The sequence below is a fragment of the Protomyctophum parallelum genome (assembly GCF_964188405.1).
Source record: "Protomyctophum parallelum genome assembly, chromosome: 5".
NCBI classification, from domain to species: domain Eukaryota; kingdom Metazoa; phylum Chordata; class Actinopteri; order Myctophiformes; family Myctophidae; genus Protomyctophum; species Protomyctophum parallelum.
In genome coordinates, this window is record NC_139702.1 from 37,236,860 (window position 1) to 37,256,769 (window position 19,910).

The 19,910-nt window shown below is 42.8% G+C and overlaps 1 protein-coding gene across 1 annotated transcript in view; it reads right to left on the reverse strand.

Moving 5' to 3' along the window:
* LOC310858347 (ankyrin-2-like) overlaps positions 1-19,910 on the reverse strand; it is a gene marked incomplete at both ends in the record, with an annotated part of 137,736 nt that continues 117,826 nt past the window's right edge. Inside the window, one exon of the mRNA XM_083764452.1 lies at positions 1-37. Within this exon, the coding sequence (XP_083620578.1) occupies positions 1-37 (37 nt within the window). The remainder of the gene's footprint in view (positions 38-19,910) is intronic.

Genomic DNA, 19,910 nt, shown 5'->3' on the forward strand with positions numbered 1-19,910 from the left:
TCACTGAGTGAGGGGGCAGGTCTGGTATTTCATCAACCTATAGGAGACACAAGGCACAAGACCTTGTCAGCAATGGTTGGAACTTGACGGTGTTGCATGACTCGCTTGGGGACATGCCAGCAACAAAAATAAATAGGATGCAAACAAATTGTGTTATTTTCACACGACAGGGAAATATTTGGTATTCAAACAAATTAGCACAACGTACAACCTGTTAAAAACCCTGTTCATGTGTTTTAGTTATTGCATATACCAAACCGGAGTAGCAGGCCCAGGCCGTAGCGTAACGGTCTGGGCACCGGACTGGTGATCCAGTCGCGGTGTGCCGCGGGTTCGACTCCCGGACCCGACACGGCCTTTACCGCATGTCATCCCCCCATCTCTCTCCCGTTTCCTGTCAGCCTACTTTCTATCCCTTAAAAAATCAATAAAGGCGTAAGCCGCAAAAAAATATCTTAAAAAAACAAAAAAAAAAAAAACGGAGTAGCAGATCTATTGAAAATGACCGCTAGGGTCATTCATATTTCATACGAATGGCCAACACTGTTTGTTAGACACAAAATAGGTATATATAGATAGAATTTAGACTTTTAAATATTTACACCCTACATGCTCACACATGATCACACTTCAGTCCATGCTCCGGTGGATACCTGAATGAAAACTCTCCTTCGCACTACTCTGGTGGTCCAAAATTCCTCATCTGAACTGTCACCTGAAATTGTTCCAAGCTGTGCTGTGATCTCCTGACCAGTTAAGACAAATATATTGTGGTTGGTTTAAATACAATGGCAGCAGAGCAAGCAATAGCTGTAAATTGTAATGGGAGGTAACACAGCAGTCTAACTGGAAACAAAACATTTGATTTGCAGTGCCATTTTAGAATGCATTCCATGCATGTGTGTGTGGTTAGATTTGAATTGGAATGTTTTTAAATGTTATTCTCAAGAGTGAAATCCGCAGCAAAAGCAAATCTGATATATGTTTAAGCAAAATGTCAGCTGTGATGAACAAAACCATCTATAAGGAAAAACAAAGCTGGTGAAGTAAAGTGTCTCTGCATTTGTTAGCGTTGCGTGAATCAACAAACGGCATGCAAAGGATTAGGATTGGTCAATTCTTCAATCAAAATGAAAAAGAGGGTTAAACTGAGTTTCATCCACGAGGCCACAGTTATTATAAAGCAGGGAGTTGGGTTAGCAGCTCTGCAGGGTGGGAAACCTTGAAAGGACACGACGTGTGTCGTGTGCCAAATCTCATCTTACCCTTGCCAGAGCATTATCATCATATGCTGCCCCTCCACAGGCAGGAAGTTCTTGCGAAGCCTCATAAAAGGTGGAATCTTCTTTGTGTGCTTCAGGGGACTGTGCTAACTTTTCATAGGACTCATTTCTATCATCAGAGGGCTCGCATACATCCTCATAGTCATCACTTTCCGAGGACAAGGCAAAGTGTACTCCTTTGCTTTGTCTGCAGGCAGCAGAGTAAAGTTGGTCTTTTGATTTGGTATGCGTCTTTCCTGGTCCTCCATGACAGGTGGAAAGAACGGTGTTCTTTCTCTTAGGTTCATCAGACTCGGTCTCTGAGAAATGTGACGCAACCTGCTCACAGTCAAAAAATGGCTCTTGGTCAGAGTCTTCAAAGTTTGCAATAAAAGCAACACTATGCAAAGCGTTTGGTTTGGAGCTATTGATGTTTGAGTTACTAGAGGACTCTGCATACTCAGGCGGGACGCTGAACTCCTCATCAAAGGCTGATGCCACATCTGCTTCGGGTCCAGATAAAGTGGTCTGAAAAGCAGGAGGCTCATTGCTTACAGGGGTTAAATAATCCCTTGATTGCTGTGAGTTGGTCCTCTGTCTAAATTCAACAGAGGGCGAGTTATAGTTTTCTGGACAGGAGTATGGCATCAATTCCTCAAACTGGAATTGTCTTGGACAAGTGACTGTCTCGGGAGTTTGTGGAGTCAAATCAGAGACAGAATGAGAGGAGAGATCATCAGTCTGAATGGTTTCAAGGGTAGTTGTCTCTATGATATGTGGACTTTTATCTTGGGTACATTGTGTTTCTTTTAGCTCATAGCGGTTTTTTCTAGTACATGAAGAGTCCGAAACCATCTCAGTTTTAATCAAAAGGGGCATTTCCTTGGCCATGTGATCAATACTGGAATTTTCTTCAGTAGCATCAAATAGATCTTCCTCGGGTAGGTGAGGTTGGTGTTTCTTTTGAGACAACTCAGGAAGAGTCACTGAAGTGGATATATCAGTAGAATCTTCATCACATGTATTAGGGTGAACCACTTCACACGGAAAACTGGATTCTATTGATGGCCCCATAAGGTGCACAGGAGATTCTTGAATCTCAATTGACCGTGTGGGCGAGTTGGCATTAGTTGTAACGGTATCTGATGTTTCAACTCTGTGTGAGTGAATGGAAGTAACTGGGTCCAAGCTGTCAAACTGAGCAGGTGTGGATATAACTATGCACTGCTCTGATGATGCTTTAATCAGATCAGGAGTGATTCTGAATACTTCTGGTTCAGTTTGATCCACAGTGGGGATATATGCAGGCGCTGAGGCTGGTGAGATTTGTGTTTGAACTTCAGCAACTGGAATAACGGAGGACACATTGGCTCTGAAGGTATCACTAGCTTCACCAAGGCACTGGTCCTCTGGCGAGAGGTTATCAAGCTCAATATAAGGTTCATCCAAATCAGGACTTTCATCACTTGATTCTGACGGAGGTTCAAGTATTTCTGGTTTGAAATTCAGTTTCATCTCTTCTAGATCTGATAACAGCCGATCGAGCTGAGGGGATCCGGACCCTGTTGGTGTTCCAGGAGACGGCTCCGAAGACACGACAGCTGAATCCTCTTGATGGTCTTTGGATGTATGTCTCAGTAGGTCTGGTACCACTAGGCTCGTTTCATCGAGGTGGATGAAGGTGGATTCTAGACTTGATAGGCTTTCTTCTCTTTCCGGTGGTGAGCTCCTTTCATCAGTAGGGGTAATTTCAACGTGGGTTTGACTGCAGTCAAATCCAGTTTGATCGTCAAATTCTGAAGAGGATTGCTTTTCAGGTAAAAGCGTATTAATTGGATTGTGTGCCGATGATGGAAACTCAGTTGAATAGGCCTGATTCTGTTCTAAATCGACATTTGAAGTTTCAGAAAGATTTCTTGTGGAAGATCCAGAGGACACCTACAAGAAATGATAAAATGGAATGAGGTATAGAAAAATAAATGTGAATAAATGGATATGGCATGGGTAATGTTTTCTTCAGGGTGGATGAAAGAATCATACATTGCATGCACTTTTTCTATGATTATGATTTACTCAATTTGGAAATAGACTTCCAACTTGCACATTTAAAGGTTCTGTGAGTGATTTTATTTTTGTTAAAGTAATTGGTAAATAGCTCTACATTGCCATAGTAATCACCACCATAGAGTATTTGTTCAGTAGCAGGGGTCTCCCCATCTCTACAGCAGAAAAAGTGAAGGAAGTTTGTTTGAAGGAAGTGATGAAATAAACAAATGCGTTTGTATGAAATGCTATCCCACCTGATATTTTATTGTGTTTACTAATGGGAGAGATGGGGAGACCCATGATACTGAACAAACATAATACTATAGCTATGATTGTCAGAATATAGAGCTTTAACTTTTTAACAAAACAAAAACAACAACAAAAAAACACATCATGCACCTTTAACAGCCTTGTGCAGATATAATGTATTATTAATACACTTGCATCAAAATGCATCATAAAATTATGGAAATGTTTGTGATTTGGAAGTGAGAATACTATTGGAGACATTAGATTTAGTATCTGTGATATCAAAATGATTGTTTACATCATCATATTTAATGTAAATACAGTATATGATGCACACCATGAAAGTATATTTGAGTTGGATGGTATTCCTGGTACAAATGGGCTAAAAATCAAGACACTAAAGCAAAAATTAATAGGGCACTGATTAAAAGGTCAGACTTATATGACAAATCATTGTGTCACATCATGGTATGAGCATTCATGGTTGTTGATCCATTCATTTCCATTAGTTGTAGTTGCTGTTGCTCTAATGCAAACATGCCACAGCAGAAAACTGAAGCCCCTAGATCAGACACATTAGTGGAAGCTTCAGCACAGCGTCCTAAGCAAGTTTCACACACTATGCACCGTCATCTCCATTAATTTTGAAAGCCTCATTGCATTCTCTGCCGAACACAAGCTTGTGCTGTCTTACCGACAACCAGGACCTTTCACTTCCCCTCTCATGGTCTTTCTTGTCATGATCTTGGGTCTGTTTATTGTCGTTTTGATTGATGCTCAGTCCACTAATCATGTTCTCTTCTTTTCATTGAGTTTCCTTCCTTCAAGTATTTTATGGAAATGCATCTCCAGCCAGACAGCATGAATTGCAGTTTAATTCTGATGGCATGAGACTCAACACAAATTTGCCTAATGCTGGCAATCTGAGGAGGAAGCCTTACATATAACCTGGAGAAAAAAACGTATGAGGGGGGTCCTCTGTACTGTTTATCAACTGTTTCACATTAAACCGTGGTATATGAGATTTTGTTTCTGTGTATGTTTCCTGAATCTGGGGTGTAATAGTGATGACTCATTGTCTGCTGATCTAATGTTGTTAAATGTTTTCCATTGGCTTTGGAACATAGCTTTACAGAAGCCTACCTTACTATGGAGGATTTCCTTTAGAAAATGGATCATAATGGTCCCATGTAATTGTTGTTAAGAACACAGAATAAGCCAACATTGTAAGACAAAGGTTGTCCTATTTGAGACACTGTATGATGATAATGATTCCAACACAATTTCTATAGCTGGCTTTCAACATTTCCAGGACATACATGGTGGTTTTAACTCCGGATAAGATAACCAGTAGTCATCAAAGGACTGATTAGTGTGGTTGCCGATAGGCAAACAGAATATTCTTATTGGTCTTTTTTTACCCTCATCTTATTGGACAATAATTACAACCCCCCCACTCTATAATTCCACAGGATACACATTTTTTGACCCTCATCTTATTGGACAATATACGGTGACATCACAATGATATACATAGGCAACCACAATCGCAATTCGATTCGTCATTACAAATATTCAGCTTGAGGGCTGAAATGCTGAATTCATGTGGTTTATTGTTCTTAAATTAAAAATAAAGGCTCAATCTCTGAATATGTTGGAGGATATAGAGTTACGGTATGAATGTACAGTGAATGGCACTATAGCTGCTTCTGCTTGTCAGTTCATTGTAGTAAAAGCAGTGCTTTACAGGAGAGGACTTATCTAGTTACAAAAGTAAATGATAATTAAATTACTTTCTATTTTGGGAGATTGGGGGAAAAAAAATATTTAAAAAGAGAGAGAAAGAAAAATAATGATGCAGGGAAGACATTTATTTCGGTTACAGGGGTGTGTACTTCAATGACATGTTGTTGAATGAAAACACAATGGATTCAGTGGACTCTGTTATCAAAGCAGTTCCATAAATCATAGAATTTACTGTCTGACATCATGTACTCTATAGGATAAGTGTAGTCATGGGTTTCCAGAAGTTGGCACATGCCAGAAGTAACATGTGTATGGTAAGCGATATACACCACTCTGTCCCGAATTCAAGAGTCTAAGATTCTAGCCATGATACATTACAACATCGGGATTTAACACATTTTATCTAAAAGGGTGGGATGGGGTGCACACAGGGGTGTAGTTACGATTGTTCTGTAAGAAAGTTGGGCCGCCAAAGTCATGTCTATGAGTCAAGTCTCTGAATGGACTATTCAATTTAGGCTCAGAAGCTCTCAAAGGTGGTCATTCATCTTTTTTCAGTAAGATGGGCTTCTGCATATGTCCAATTTATAAACTAATACTTTGGTTGGACGACAAAGATACATTTGCAGTTTCATTTTCAACAGAACAATACTGACAATGTCAAACAGAATACAAGGAACATGTAGCCCTCAAATATATTTTTTAAAGCTTGGAAAAAGTTGAATGAAGTAATACAGAGAATCACAATATTCAATCCCATCAAGATTCGGCAGTTGTTGTTTTTTTGTATTTATAAGCTGCTTCTGCTGCTGTTTTCCAACAATTATGAAGTCATTTGCCGCTCTCATCTTCTCTGAGATGTATTGAAGCAGGACTTTTAGAGACTGAATATTGGGATTTGTATTGCAAATCTGGTGAGTCTGTGAGGATAGTGGGGGCTACACTCATGCAACAGATTCTGGTGGTGGTGGTCTTGTGTCAGTGACTAGTCACTGCCACAAGGCCACTGGTAAACATATCATATGTCTCCTTCATCTGGAAGAGAAGAAATCTCAACCATTTCCCATTCAGCAGAATCTGGGGTCTTAAATATGGGTCCTGTCGCAGGTGTTTCAGATGGTGACATCGGCGTATCAGTTGGACATTCTGTTGCTGAATAATAACTGACTGTAGAGTCATCTGACATTTTGTCATCTGATATGGTTTGTATATCGCTAAAGCTTTGCTGTTCCTCAGTGCCAACTGATTGATGTGCATCGCAAAGTACCCCAGGCTGATCTTCCTCTGTACATTCAGAGAAGGTCATCTCATCAAGACTTGACTCAAAATCATCTGATTGAGTCAATAGTTCTTTCTCTGATTCTCCTAGTGATTCGACGTGTTCTGCTTCTGGTGGGTTTAATGCAGACAACCAGCAGTCAAGGAAGGACTGAGTATAATCATCCTCTGAGGACAAAAGATCAGTTAATGGGGAGACTTGAAATATCTCAATATCTCCTTCTCCTGGTGACTCTGACTGTTTCAAATGACTGGTACTTTGTACCACGTGTGCCTGCCCTTTGGAATCTTTTTCATGGTCATATTCTGAGCTAAACGATCCCGGTGAATCTGGTCTGTGTTCTGCAAATAACTCTTCGAGACTATATGTGGTGTATACAAGATCTGAGCTTTCTGAAGCAGAGGAGAATGGGCTGGCTCCAGAGAACTGGAAGTAATCATTACAAATCTGATTTCCATATTGGGGAATTGGGGAGTCGGGAGAAAGTCGTCTATACTCGTTTAACAATGCAACGGAGTCCGGTGAAGAAGGTCTAGATTCTGAAAACAATACTTCTGGGAATAGAAAATCATCAACAGAAGATACTGATTCGGGCGACAATGGTCTATTCTTCAACAAAAATTTGTTGAAGGGCTTGTGAAATTCACTGCCAATTACAATGGAATCAGGGGACTCTGCTCTGTCATCATCAAACATAAAATAAGGGCCTGGATCCGAGAACTCCCAGTCTGAAATTATTGATTCGGGTGACATTGATCGATCTTCTGAGAATTCCAGACGACAATATTGTGAATTGAACTGTAGAATTGGTGAGTCTGGGGATAGTGGCCTATATGATGCAACAGATTCTGGTGAAGGTGGCCTCATATCAGTGATCGTGTGGTGAACAGATAAAAGATTTCTGTCACCTGAGCCTGTGAGTGATTCAGGAGAGAGTGGCCTATGTTGTGGAAATTCCCATTCGGTGGAATATAGGGTTGGAACTATAAATCCAGTCTCAAGTATTTCAGATGGTGATGTATGAGTGCTAAAATGGCATTCTCGTACTGTATATTCAGTGATTGTAGGACATGGTAGAGAAGAAACTAATAACGTTTTGTCATCTAATATGCTTTCAAAATAGCCTAATTCATCTGGGTGCGGTTGTGGTGTATCACAAAGTACCTCTTCCTGATTCTCCACTGTACATTCAGAGGACATGGACATGGCTTTGTCTGCTAGTGGGTTCCCTGTAGAGAAATGTGATTCGTCGATGAGACTTAGCTCAGATTGCACTGATTCAGGGGTCATTGGTCGGACTGTCTCTGATTCTCCTAGTGAGGTAACTGGTGGTCTTAATTCGGACAACCAGTAGTCGAGGAAAGACTGAGTGTATTCATTTTCTGATAAGTCAATTTCAGTTGATGAAGTAGTGGCTTGAAATACACTTTCAACGTCTTCTGAAACATCACTGAGGCTTTGTACCACAGCCGCATAAGATTGAAGCATTGGATCTGATGACGATAGGCTGCTAATGTGACTCTCTCCTTTGGTGTCCTTTTCATATGCATATTCTGAGCTAAATGATTTTGGTGTATCTGGTCTGTTTTCTGCAAAAAACTCCTTAAGACAATATGCAGTGTATTCAAGTTCTGAGCTTTCTGATGCAGACGAGGATGACCTGGGTCCTGAGAACTGTAAGTAATAATCACAAAATCCCTGTTCATATTGACAAATTGGAGAGTCCGGGGAAAGTGGTCTAAACTTGTTTAAGAAAGCGACTGATTCGGGTGAGGATGATCTAGATTCTGAAAAGAAGACATCTGGGAATAAAAAATCATCAAGAGAAGATATTGATTCTGGTGACAATGGCCTGTACTCATCAAATTCACTATCAAACAGAATGGAATCAGGAGATGCTGGTCTATTTTCATCAAACAATTGATGAAAATAGCTTAGATGTTTCACTGCTGACAGTTTCACTGCTGACAGTATTCTGAGTGCAGCTAGTGAATCGTTAATTTGCTGAGTTTTCTCATGTGATGTGAATGAGTCTGGTGAGTCTGGCCTGCTTTCATCAAACAAGTCCTCCAAACAATAACCAGAGTACTCAATATCTGACACCATAGACCGAGGTGACTCAGGTCTACCTCCAGTATACTGTAAGTAGTAATTACAATGTTGATCGCTGACTTGGCCAACTGTCGGGTGGTCAAACAAGTGACACTCGTCAAGTGATGCCACAGACCCTGGGGAAGATGGTCTAAAGTCTGCCAACCAGTCCTGCAACTGTGAAAACTCAAAATCTGAAGACATTGATTCTGGGGAAAGGGGCCTCTCACGAGATAGCTGTTCCATGTCTGCTAAAATGGATTCTGGAGAATCTGGTCTAGCTCGTTCAAAAAAGATTTCAAGACATAGATCGGCATCTTCCCAATCTGATGTGTCTGACACTGGTGAAGGCGACCTATTTGCTAGATATCCAAAATCAGAAGCAAAAGCCTGCCATTTGAATTGAGGTATGGGAGAGTCAGGAGAGAGGGGCCTATATTCATCCAGAGATGGTGCGGAGTCAGTGGACTGAGGTCTTAATTCAGTCATCCAATAGTCGAGGAAAGACTGATTGTAATCATCGTGGGATGACCATGATTCAGGGGAAAGAGGTCTGATTTCATGTGCTTGCTTTTGAACACTAGGATCTTCCTCTTTCAATTGGGCTGTACATTTCACAACATCTGCATAGCTTAGATGTTTCACTGCTGACAGTATTCTCAGTGCAGCTAGTGAATCGTTAATTTGCTGAGTTTTCTCATGTGATGTGAATGAGTCTGGTGAGTCTGGCCTGCTTTCATCAAACAAGTCCTCCAAACAATAACCAGAGTACTCAATATCTGACACCATAGACCGAGGTGACTCAGGTCTACCTCCAGTATACTGTAAGTAGTAATTACAATGTTGATCGCTGACTTGGCCAACTGTCGGGTGGTCAAACAAGTGACACTCGTCAAGTGATGCCACAGACCCTGGGGAAGATGGTCTAAAGTCTGCCAACCAGTCCTGCAACTGTGAAAACTCAAAATCTGAAGACATTGATTCTGGGGAAAGGGGCCTCTCACGAGATAGCTGTTCCATGTCTGCTAAAAAGGATTCTGGAGAATCTGGTCTAGCTCGTTCAAACAGGCTTTCAAGACATAGATCGGCATCTTCCCAATCTGATGTGTCTGACACTGGTGAAGGCGACCTATTTGCTAGATAACCAAAATCATAAACATAAACCGCCCATTTGAACTCAGGTATGGGTGAGTCAGGAGAGAGGGACCTAAATTCATCCAGAGATGGTGCGGAGTCAGTGGACTGAGGTCTTAATTCAGTCATCCAATAGTCGAGGAAAGACTGATTGTAATCATCGTGGGATGACCATGATTCAGGGGAAAGAGGTCTGATTTCATGGGCATCCTGTTTAACGCTAGGATCTGACTCCTTCAATTGGGCTCTACCTTTGACATCTGCATAGCTTAGATGTTTCACTGCTGACACTATTCTAAGTGCAGCTAGTGAATCGTTAATTTGCTGAGTTTTCTCGTGTGATGTGAATGAGTCTGGTGAGTCTGGCCTGCTTTCATCAAACAAGTCCTCCAAACAATAACCAGAGTACTCAATATCTGACACCATAGACCGAGGTGACTCAGGTCTACCTCCAGTATACTGTAAGTAGTAATTACAATGTTGATCGCTGACTTGGCCAACTGTCGGGTGGTCAAACAAGTGACACTCGTCAAGTGATGCCACAGACCCTGGGGAAGATGGTCTAAAGTCTGCCAACCAGTCCTGCAACTGTGAAAACTCAAAATCTGAAGACATTGATTCTGGGGAAAGGGGCCTCTCACGAGATAGCTGTTCCATGTCTGCTAAAATGGATTCTGGAGAATCTGGTCTAGCTCGTTCAAACAGGATTTCAAGACATAGATCGGCATCTTCCCAATCTGATGTGTCTGACACTGGTGAAGGCGACCTATTTGCTAGATATCCAAAATCAGAAGCAAAAGCCTGCCATTTGAATTGAGGTATGGGAGAGTCAGGAGAGAGGGGCCTATATTCATCCAGAGATGGTGCGGAGTCAGTGGACTGAGGTCTTAATTCAGTCATCCAATAGTCGAGGAAAGACTGATTGTAATCATCGTGGGATGACCATGATTCAGGGGAAAGAGGTCTGATTTCATGTGCTTGCTTTTGAACACTAGGATCTTCCTCTTTCAATTGGGCTGTACATTTCACAACATCTGCATAGCTTAGATGTTTCACTGCTGACAGTATTCTCAGTGCAGCTAGTGAATCGTTAATTTGCTGAGTTTTCTCATGTGATGTGAATGAGTCTGGTGAGTCTGGCCTGCTTTCATCAAACAAGTCCTCCAAACAATAACCAGAGTACTCAATATCTGACACCATAGACCGAGGTGACTCAGGTCTACCTCCAGTATACTGTAAGTAGTAATTACAATGTTGATCGCTGACTTGGCCAACTGTCGGGTGGTCAAACAAGTGACACTCGTCAAGTGATGCCACAGACCCTGGGGAAGATGGTCTAAAGTCTGCCAACCAGTCCTGCAACTGTGAAAACTCAAAATCTGAAGACATTGATTCTGGGGAAAGGGGCCTCTCACGAGATAGCTGTTCCATGTCTGCTAAAATGGATTCTGGAGAATCTGGTCTAGCTCGTTCAAACAGGCTTTCAAGACATAGATCGGCATCTTCCCAATCTGATGTGTCTGACACTGGTGAAGGCGACCTATTTGCTAGATATCCAAAATCATAAACATAAACCGCCCATTTGAACTCAGGTATGGGTGAGTCAGGAGAGAGGGACCTAAATTCATCCAGAGATGGTGCGGAGTCAGTGGACTGAGGTCTTAATTCAGTCATCCAATAGTCGAGGAAAGACTGATTGTAATCATCGTGGGATGACCATGATTCAAGGGAAAGAGGTCTGATTTCATGTGCTTGCTTTTGAACACTAGGATCTTCCTCTTTCAATTGGGCTGTACATTTCACAACATCTGCATAGCTTAGATGTTTCACTGCTGACAGTATTCTCAGTGCAGCTAGTGAATCGTTAATTTGCTGAGTTTTCTCATGTGATGTGAATGAGTCTGGTGAGTCTGGCCTGCTTTCATCAAACAAGTCCTCCAAACAATAACCAGAGTACTCAATATCTGACACCATAGAACGAGGTGACTCAGGTCTACCTCCAGTATACTGTAAGTAGTAATTACAATGTTGATCGCTGACTTGGCCAACTGTCGGGTGGTCAAACAAGTGACACTCGTCAAGTGATGCCACAGACCCTGGGGAAGATGGTCTAAAGTCTGCCAACCAGTCCTGCAACTGTGAAAACTCAAAATCTGAAGACATTGATTCTGGGGAAAGGGGCCTCTCACGAGATAGCTGTTCCATGTCTGCTAAAATGGATTCTGGAGAATCTGGTCTAGCTCGTTCAAACAGGCTTTCAAGATATAGATCGGCATCTTCCCAATCTGATGTGGCTGACACTGGTGAAGGCGACCTATTTGCTAGATATCCAAAATCAGAAGCAAAAGCCTGCCATTTGAATTGAGGTATGGGAGAGTCAGGAGAGAGGGGCCTATATTCATCCAGAGATGGTGCGGAGTCAGTGGACTGAGGTCTTAATTCAGTCATCCAATAGTCGAGGAAAGACTGATTGTAATCATCGTGGGATGACCATGATTCAGGGGAAAGAGGTCTGATTTCATGTGCTTGCTTTTGAACACTAGGATCTTCCTCTTTCAATTGGGCTGTACATTTCACAACATCTGCATAGCTTAGATGTTTCACTGCTGACAGTATTCTCAGTGCAGCTAGTGAATCGTTAATTTGCTGAGTTTTCTCATGTGATGTGAATGAGTCTGGTGAGTCTGGCCTGCTTTCATCAAGCAAGTCCTCCAAACAATAACCAGAGTACTCAATATCTGACACCATAGACCGAGGTGACTCAGGTCTACCTCCAGTATACTGTAAGTAGTAATTACAATGTTGATCGCTGACTTGGCCAACTGTCGGGTTGTCAAACAAGTGACACTCGTCAAGTGATGCCACAGACCCTGGGGAAGATGGTCTAAAGTCTGCCAACCAGTCCTGCAACTGTGAAAACTCAAAATCTGAAGACATTGATTCTGGGGAAAGGGGCCTCTCACGAGATAGCTGTTCCATGTCTGCTAAAATGGATTCTGGAGAATCTGGCCTAGCTCGTTCAAACAGGCTTTCAAGACATAGATCGGAATCTTCCCAATCTGATGTGTCTGACACTGGTGAAGGCGACCTATTTGCTAGATATCCAAAATCATAAACATAAACCGCCCATTTGAACTCAGGTATGGGTGAGTCAGGAGAGAGGGACCTAAATTCATCCAGAGATGGTGCGGAGTCAGTGGACTGAGGTCTTAATTCAGTCATCCAATAGTCGAGGAAAGACTGATTGTAATCATCGTGGGATGACCATGATTCAGGGGAAAGAGGTCTGATTTCATGTGCTTGCTTTTGAACACTAGGATCTTCCTCTTTCAATTGGGCTGTACATTTCACAACATCTGCATAGCTTAGATGTTTCACTGCTGACAGTATTCTCAGTGCAGCTAGTGAATCGTTAATTTGCTGAGTTTTCTCATGTGATGTGAATGAGTCTGGTGAGTCTGGCCTGCTTTCATCAAACAAGTCCTCCAAACAATAACCAGAGTACTCAATATCTGACACCATAGACCAAGGTGACTCAGGTCTACCTCCAGTATATTGTAAGTAGTAATTACAATGTTGATCGCTGACTTGGCCAACTGTCGGGTGGTCAAATAAGTGACACTCGTCAAGTGATGCCACAGACCCTGGGGAAGATGGTCTAAAGTCTGCCAACCAGTCCTGCAACTGTGAAAACTCAAAATCTGAAGACATTGATTCTGGGGAAAGGGGCCTCTCACGAGATAGCTGTTCCATGTCTGCTAAAATGGATTCTGGAGAATCTGGTCTAGCTCGTTCAAACAGGCTTTCAAGACATAGATCGGCATCTTCCCAATCTGATGTGGCTGACACTGGTGAAGGCGACCTATTTGCTAGATATCCAAAATAAGAAGCAAAAGCCTGCCATTTGAATTGAGGTATGGGAGAGTCAGGAGAGAGGGGCCTATATTCATCCAGAGATGGTGCGGAGTCAGTGGACTGAGGTCTTAATTCAGTCATCCAATAGTCGAGGAAAGACTGATTGTAATCATCGTGGGATGACCATGATTCAGGGGAAAGAGGTCTGATTTCATGTGCTTGCTTTTGAACACTAGGATCTTCCTCTTTCAATTGGGCTGTACATTTCACAACATCTGCATAGCTTAGATGTTTCACTGCTGACAGTATTCTCAGTGCAGCTAGTGAATCGTTAATTTGCTGAGTTTTCTCATGTGATGTGAAAGAGTCTGGTGAGTCTGGCCTGCTTTCATCAAACAAGTCCTCCAAACAATAACCAGAGTACTCAATATCTGACACCATAGACCGAGGTGACTCAGGTCTACCTCCAGTATACTGTAAGTAGTAATTACAATGTTGATCGCTGACTTGGCCAACTGTCGGGTGGTCAAACAAGTGACACTCGTCAAGTGATGCCACAGACCCTGGGGAAGATGGTCTAAAGTCTGCCAACCAGTCCTGCAACTGTGTAAACTCAAAATCTGAAGACATTGATTCTGGGGAAAGGGGCCTCTCACGAGATAGCTGTTCCATGTCTGCTAAAATGGATTCTGGAGAATCTGGTCTAGCTCGTTCAAACAGGCTTTCAAGACATAGATCGCCATCTTCCCAATCTGATGTGTCTGACACTGGTGAAGGCGACCTATTTGCTAGATATCCAAAATCATAAACATAAACCGCCCATTTGAACTCAGGTATGGGTGAGTCAGGAGAGAGGGACCTAAATTCATCCAGAGATGGTGCGGAGTCAGTGGACTGAGGTCTTAATTCAGTCATCCAATAGTCGAGGAAAGACTGATTGTAATCATCGTGGGATGACCATGATTCAAGGGAAAGAGGTCTGATTTCATGTGCTTGCTTTTGAACACTAGGATCTTCCTCTTTCAATTGGGCTGTACATTTCACAACATCTGCATAGCTTAGATGTTTCACTGCTGACAGTATTCTCAGTGCAGCTAGTGAATCGTTAATTTGCTGAGTTTTCTCATGTGATGTGAATGAGTCTGGTGAGTCTGGCCTGCTTTCATCAAACAAGTCCTCCAAACAATAACCAGAGTACTCAATATCTGACACCATAGAACGAGGTGACTCAGGTCTACCTCCAGTATACTGTAAGTAGTAATTACAATGTTGATCGCTGACTTGGCCAACTGTCGGGTGGTCAAACAAGTGACACTCGTCAAGTGATGCCACAGACCCTGGGGAAGATGGTCTAAAGTCTGCCAACCAGTCCTGCAACTGTGAAAACTCAAAATCTGAAGACATTGATTCTGGGGAAAGGGGCCTCTCACGAGATAGCTGTTCCATGTCTGCTAAAATGGATTCTGGAGAATCTGGTCTAGCTCGTTCAAACAGGCTTTCAAGATATAGATCGGCATCTTCCCAATCTGATGTGGCTGACACTGGTGAAGGCGACCTATTTGCTAGATATCCAAAATCAGAAGCAAAAGCCTGCCATTTGAATTGAGGTATGGGAGAGTCAGGAGAGAGGGGCCTATATTCATCCAGAGATGGTGCGGAGTCAGTGGACTGAGGTCTTAATTCAGTCATCCAATAGTCGAGGAAAGACTGATTGTAATCATCGTGGGATGACCATGATTCAGGGGAAAGAGGTCTGATTTCATGTGCTTGCTTTTGAACACTAGGATCTTCCTCTTTCAATTGGGCTGTACATTTCACAACATCTGCATAGCTTAGATGTTTCACTGCTGACAGTATTCTCAGTGCAGCTAGTGAATCGTTAATTTGCTGAGTTTTCTCATGTGATGTGAATGAGTCTGGTGAGTCTGGCCTGCTTTCATCAAGCAAGTCCTCCAAACAATAACCAGAGTACTCAATATCTGACACCATAGACCGAGGTGACTCAGGTCTACCTCCAGTATACTGTAAGTAGTAATTACAATGTTGATCGCTGACTTGGCCAACTGTCGGGTTGTCAAACAAGTGACACTCGTCAAGTGATGCCACAGACCCTGGGGAAGATGGTCTAAAGTCTGCCAACCAGTCCTGCAACTGTGAAAACTCAAAATCTGAAGACATTGATTCTGGGGAAAGGGGCCTCTCACGAGATAGCTGTTCCATGTCTGCTAAAATGGATTCTGGAGAATCTGGCCTAGCTCGTTCAAACAGGCTTTCAAGACATAGATCGGAATCTTCCCAATCTGATGTGTCTGACACTGGTGAAGGCGACCTATTTGCTAGATATCCAAAATCATAAACATAAACCGCCCATTTGAACTCAGGTATGGGTGAGTCAGGAGAGAGGGACCTAAATTCATCCAGAGATGGTGCGGAGTCAGTGGACTGAGGTCTTAATTCAGTCATCCAATAGTCGAGGAAAGACTGATTGTAATCATCGTGGGATGACCATGATTCAGGGGAAAGAGGTCTGATTTCATGTGCTTGCTTTTGAACACTAGGATCTTCCTCTTTCAATTGGGCTGTACATTTCACAACATCTGCATAGCTTAGATGTTTCACTGCTGACAGTATTCTCAGTGCAGCTAGTGAATCGTTAATTTGCTGAGTTTTCTCATGTGATGTGAATGAGTCTGGTGAGTCTGGCCTGCTTTCATCAAACAAGTCCTCCAAACAATAACCAGAGTACTCAATATCTGACACCATAGACCAAGGTGACTCAGGTCTACCTCCAGTATATTGTAAGTAGTAATTACAATGTTGATCGCTGACTTGGCCAACTGTCGGGTGGTCAAATAAGTGACACTCGTCAAGTGATGCCACAGACCCTGGGGAAGATGGTCTAAAGTCTGCCAACCAGTCCTGCAACTGTGAAAACTCAAAATCTGAAGACATTGATTCTGGGGAAAGGGGCCTCTCACGAGATAGCTGTTCCATGTCTGCTAAAATGGATTCTGGAGAATCTGGTCTAGCTCGTTCAAACAGGCTTTCAAGACATAGATCGGCATCTTCCCAATCTGATGTGGCTGACACTGGTGAAGGCGACCTATTTGCTAGATATCCAAAAAAAGAAGCAAAAGCCTGCCATTTGAATTGAGGTATGGGAGAGTCAGGAGAGAGGGGCCTATATTCATCCAGAGATGGTGCGGAGTCAGTGGACTGAGGTCTTAATTCAGTCATCCAATAGTCGAGGAAAGACTGATTGTAATCATCGTGGGATGACCATGATTCAGGGGAAAGAGGTCTGATTTCATGTGCTTGCTTTTGAACACTAGGATCTTCCTCTTTCAATTGGGCTGTACATTTCACAACATCTGCATAGCTTAGATGTTTCACTGCTGACAGTATTCTCAGTGCAGCTAGTGAATCGTTAATTTGCTGAGTTTTCTCATGTGATGTGAAAGAGTCTGGTGAGTCTGGCCTGCTTTCATCAAACAAGTCCTCCAAACAATAACCAGAGTACTCAATATCTGACACCATAGACCGAGGTGACTCAGGTCTACCTCCAGTATACTGTAAGTAGTAATTACAATGTTGATCGCTGACTTGGCCAACTGTCGGGTGGTCAAACAAGTGACACTCGTCAAGTGATGCCACAGACCCTGGGGAAGATGGTCTAAAGTCTGCCAACCAGTCCTGCAACTGTGTAAACTCAAAATCTGAAGACATTGATTCTGGGGAAAGGGGCCTCTCACGAGATAGCTGTTCCATGTCTGCTAAAATGGATTCTGGAGAATCTGGTCTAGCTCGTTCAAACAGGCTTTCAAGACATAGATCGGCATCTTCCCAATCTGATGTGTCTGACACTGGTGAAGGCGACCTATTTGCTAGATATCCAAAATCATAAACATAAACCGCCCATTTGAACTCAGGTATGGGTGAGTCAGGAGAGAGGGACCTAAATTCATCCAGAGATGGTGCGGAGTCAGTGGACTGAGGTCTTAATTCAGTCATCCAATAGTCGAGGAAAGACTGATTGTAATCATCGTGGGATGACCATGATTCAAGGGAAAGAGGTCTGATTTCATGTGCTTGCTTTTGAACACTAGGATCTTCCTCTTTCAATTGGGCTGTACATTTCACAACATCTGCATAGCTTAGATGTTTCACTGCTGACAGTATTCTCAGTGCAGCTAGTGAATCGTTAATTTGCTGAGTTTTCTCATGTGATGTGAATGAGTCTGGTGAGTCTGGCCTGCTTTCATCAAACAAGTCCTCCAAACAATAACCAGAGTACTCAATATCTGACACCATAGAACGAGGTGACTCAGGTCTACCTCCAGTATACTGTAAGTAGTAATTACAATGTTGATCGCTGACTTGGCCAACTGTCGGGTGGTCAAACAAGTGACACTCGTCAAGTGATGCCACAGACCCTGGGGAAGATGGTCTAAAGTCTGCCAACCAGTCCTGCAACTGTGAAAACTCAAAATCTGAAGACATTGATTCTGGGGAAAGGGGCCTCTCACGAGATAGCTGTTCCATGTCTGCTAAAATGGATTCTGGAGAATCTGGTCTAGCTCGTTCAAACAGGCTTTCAAGATATAGATCGGCATCTTCCCAATCTGATGTGGCTGACACTGGTGAAGGCGACCTATTTGCTAGATATCCAAAATCAGAAGCAAAAGCCTGCCATTTGAATTGAGGTATGGGAGAGTCAGGAGAGAGGGGCCTATATTCATCCAGAGATGGTGCGGAGTCAGTGGACTGAGGTCTTAATTCAGTCATCCAATAGTCGAGGAAAGACTGATTGTAATCATCGTGGGATGACCATGATTCAGGGGAAAGAGGTCTGATTTCATGTGCTTGCTTTTGAACACTAGGATCTTCCTCTTTCAATTGGGCTGTACATTTCACAACATCTGCATAGCTTAGATGTTTCACTGCTGACAGTATTCTCAGTGCAGCTAGTGAATCGTTAGTTTGCTGAGTTTTCTCATGTGATGTGAATGAGTCTGGTGAGTCTGGCCTGCTTTCATCAAGCAAGTCCTCCAAACAATAACCAGAGTACTCAATATCTGACACCATAGACCGAGGTGACTCAGGTCTACCTCCAGTATACTGTAAGTAGTAATTACAATGTTGATCGCTGACTTGGCCAACTGTCGGGTTGTCAAACAAGTGACACTCGTCAAGTGATGCCACAGACCCTGGGGAAGATGGTCTAAAGTCTGCCAACCAGTCCTGCAACTGTGAAAACTCAAAATCTGAAGACATTGATTCTGGGGAAAGGGGCCTCTCACGAGATAGCTGTTCCATGTCTGCTAAAATGGATTCTGGAGAATCTGGCCTAGCTCGTTCAAACAGGCTTTCAAGACATAGATCGGAATCTTCCCAATCTGATGTGTCTGACACTGGTGAAGGCGACCTATTTGCTAGATATCCAAAATCATAAACATAAACCGCCCATTTGAACTCAGGTATGGGTGAGTCAGGAGAGAGGGACCTAAATTCATCCAGAGATGGTGCGGAGTCAGTGGACTGAGGTCTTAATTCAGTCATCCAATAGTCGAGGAAAGACTGATTGTAATCATCGTGGGATGACCATGATTCAGGGGAAAGAGGTCTGATTTCATGTGCTTGCTTTTGAACACTAGGATCTTCCTCTTTCAATTGGGCTGTACATTTCACAACATCTGCATAGCTTAGATGTTTCACTGCTGACAGTATTCTCAGTGCAGCTAGTGAATCGTTAATTTGCTGAGTTTTCTCATGTGATGTGAATGAGTCTGGTGAGTCTGGCCTGCTTTCATCAAACAAGTCCTCCAAACAATAACCAGAGTACTCAATATCTGACACCATAGACCAAGGTGACTCAGGTCTACCTCCAGTATACTGTAAGTAGTAATTACAATGTTGATCGCTGACTTGGCCAACTGTCGGGTGGTCAAACAAGTGACACTCGTCAAGTGATGCCACAGACCCTGGGGAAGATGGTCTAAAGTCTGCCAACCAGTCCTGCAACTGTGTAAACTCAAAATCTGAAGACATTGATTCTGGGGAAAGGGGCCTCTCACGAGATAGCTGTTCCATGTCTGCTAAAATGGATTCTGGAGAATCTGGTCTAGCTCGTTCAAACAGGCTTTCAAGACATAGATCGGCATCTTCCCAATCTGATGTGTCTGACACTGGTGAAGGCGACCTATTTGCTAGATATCCAAAATCATAAACATAAACCGCCCATTTGAACT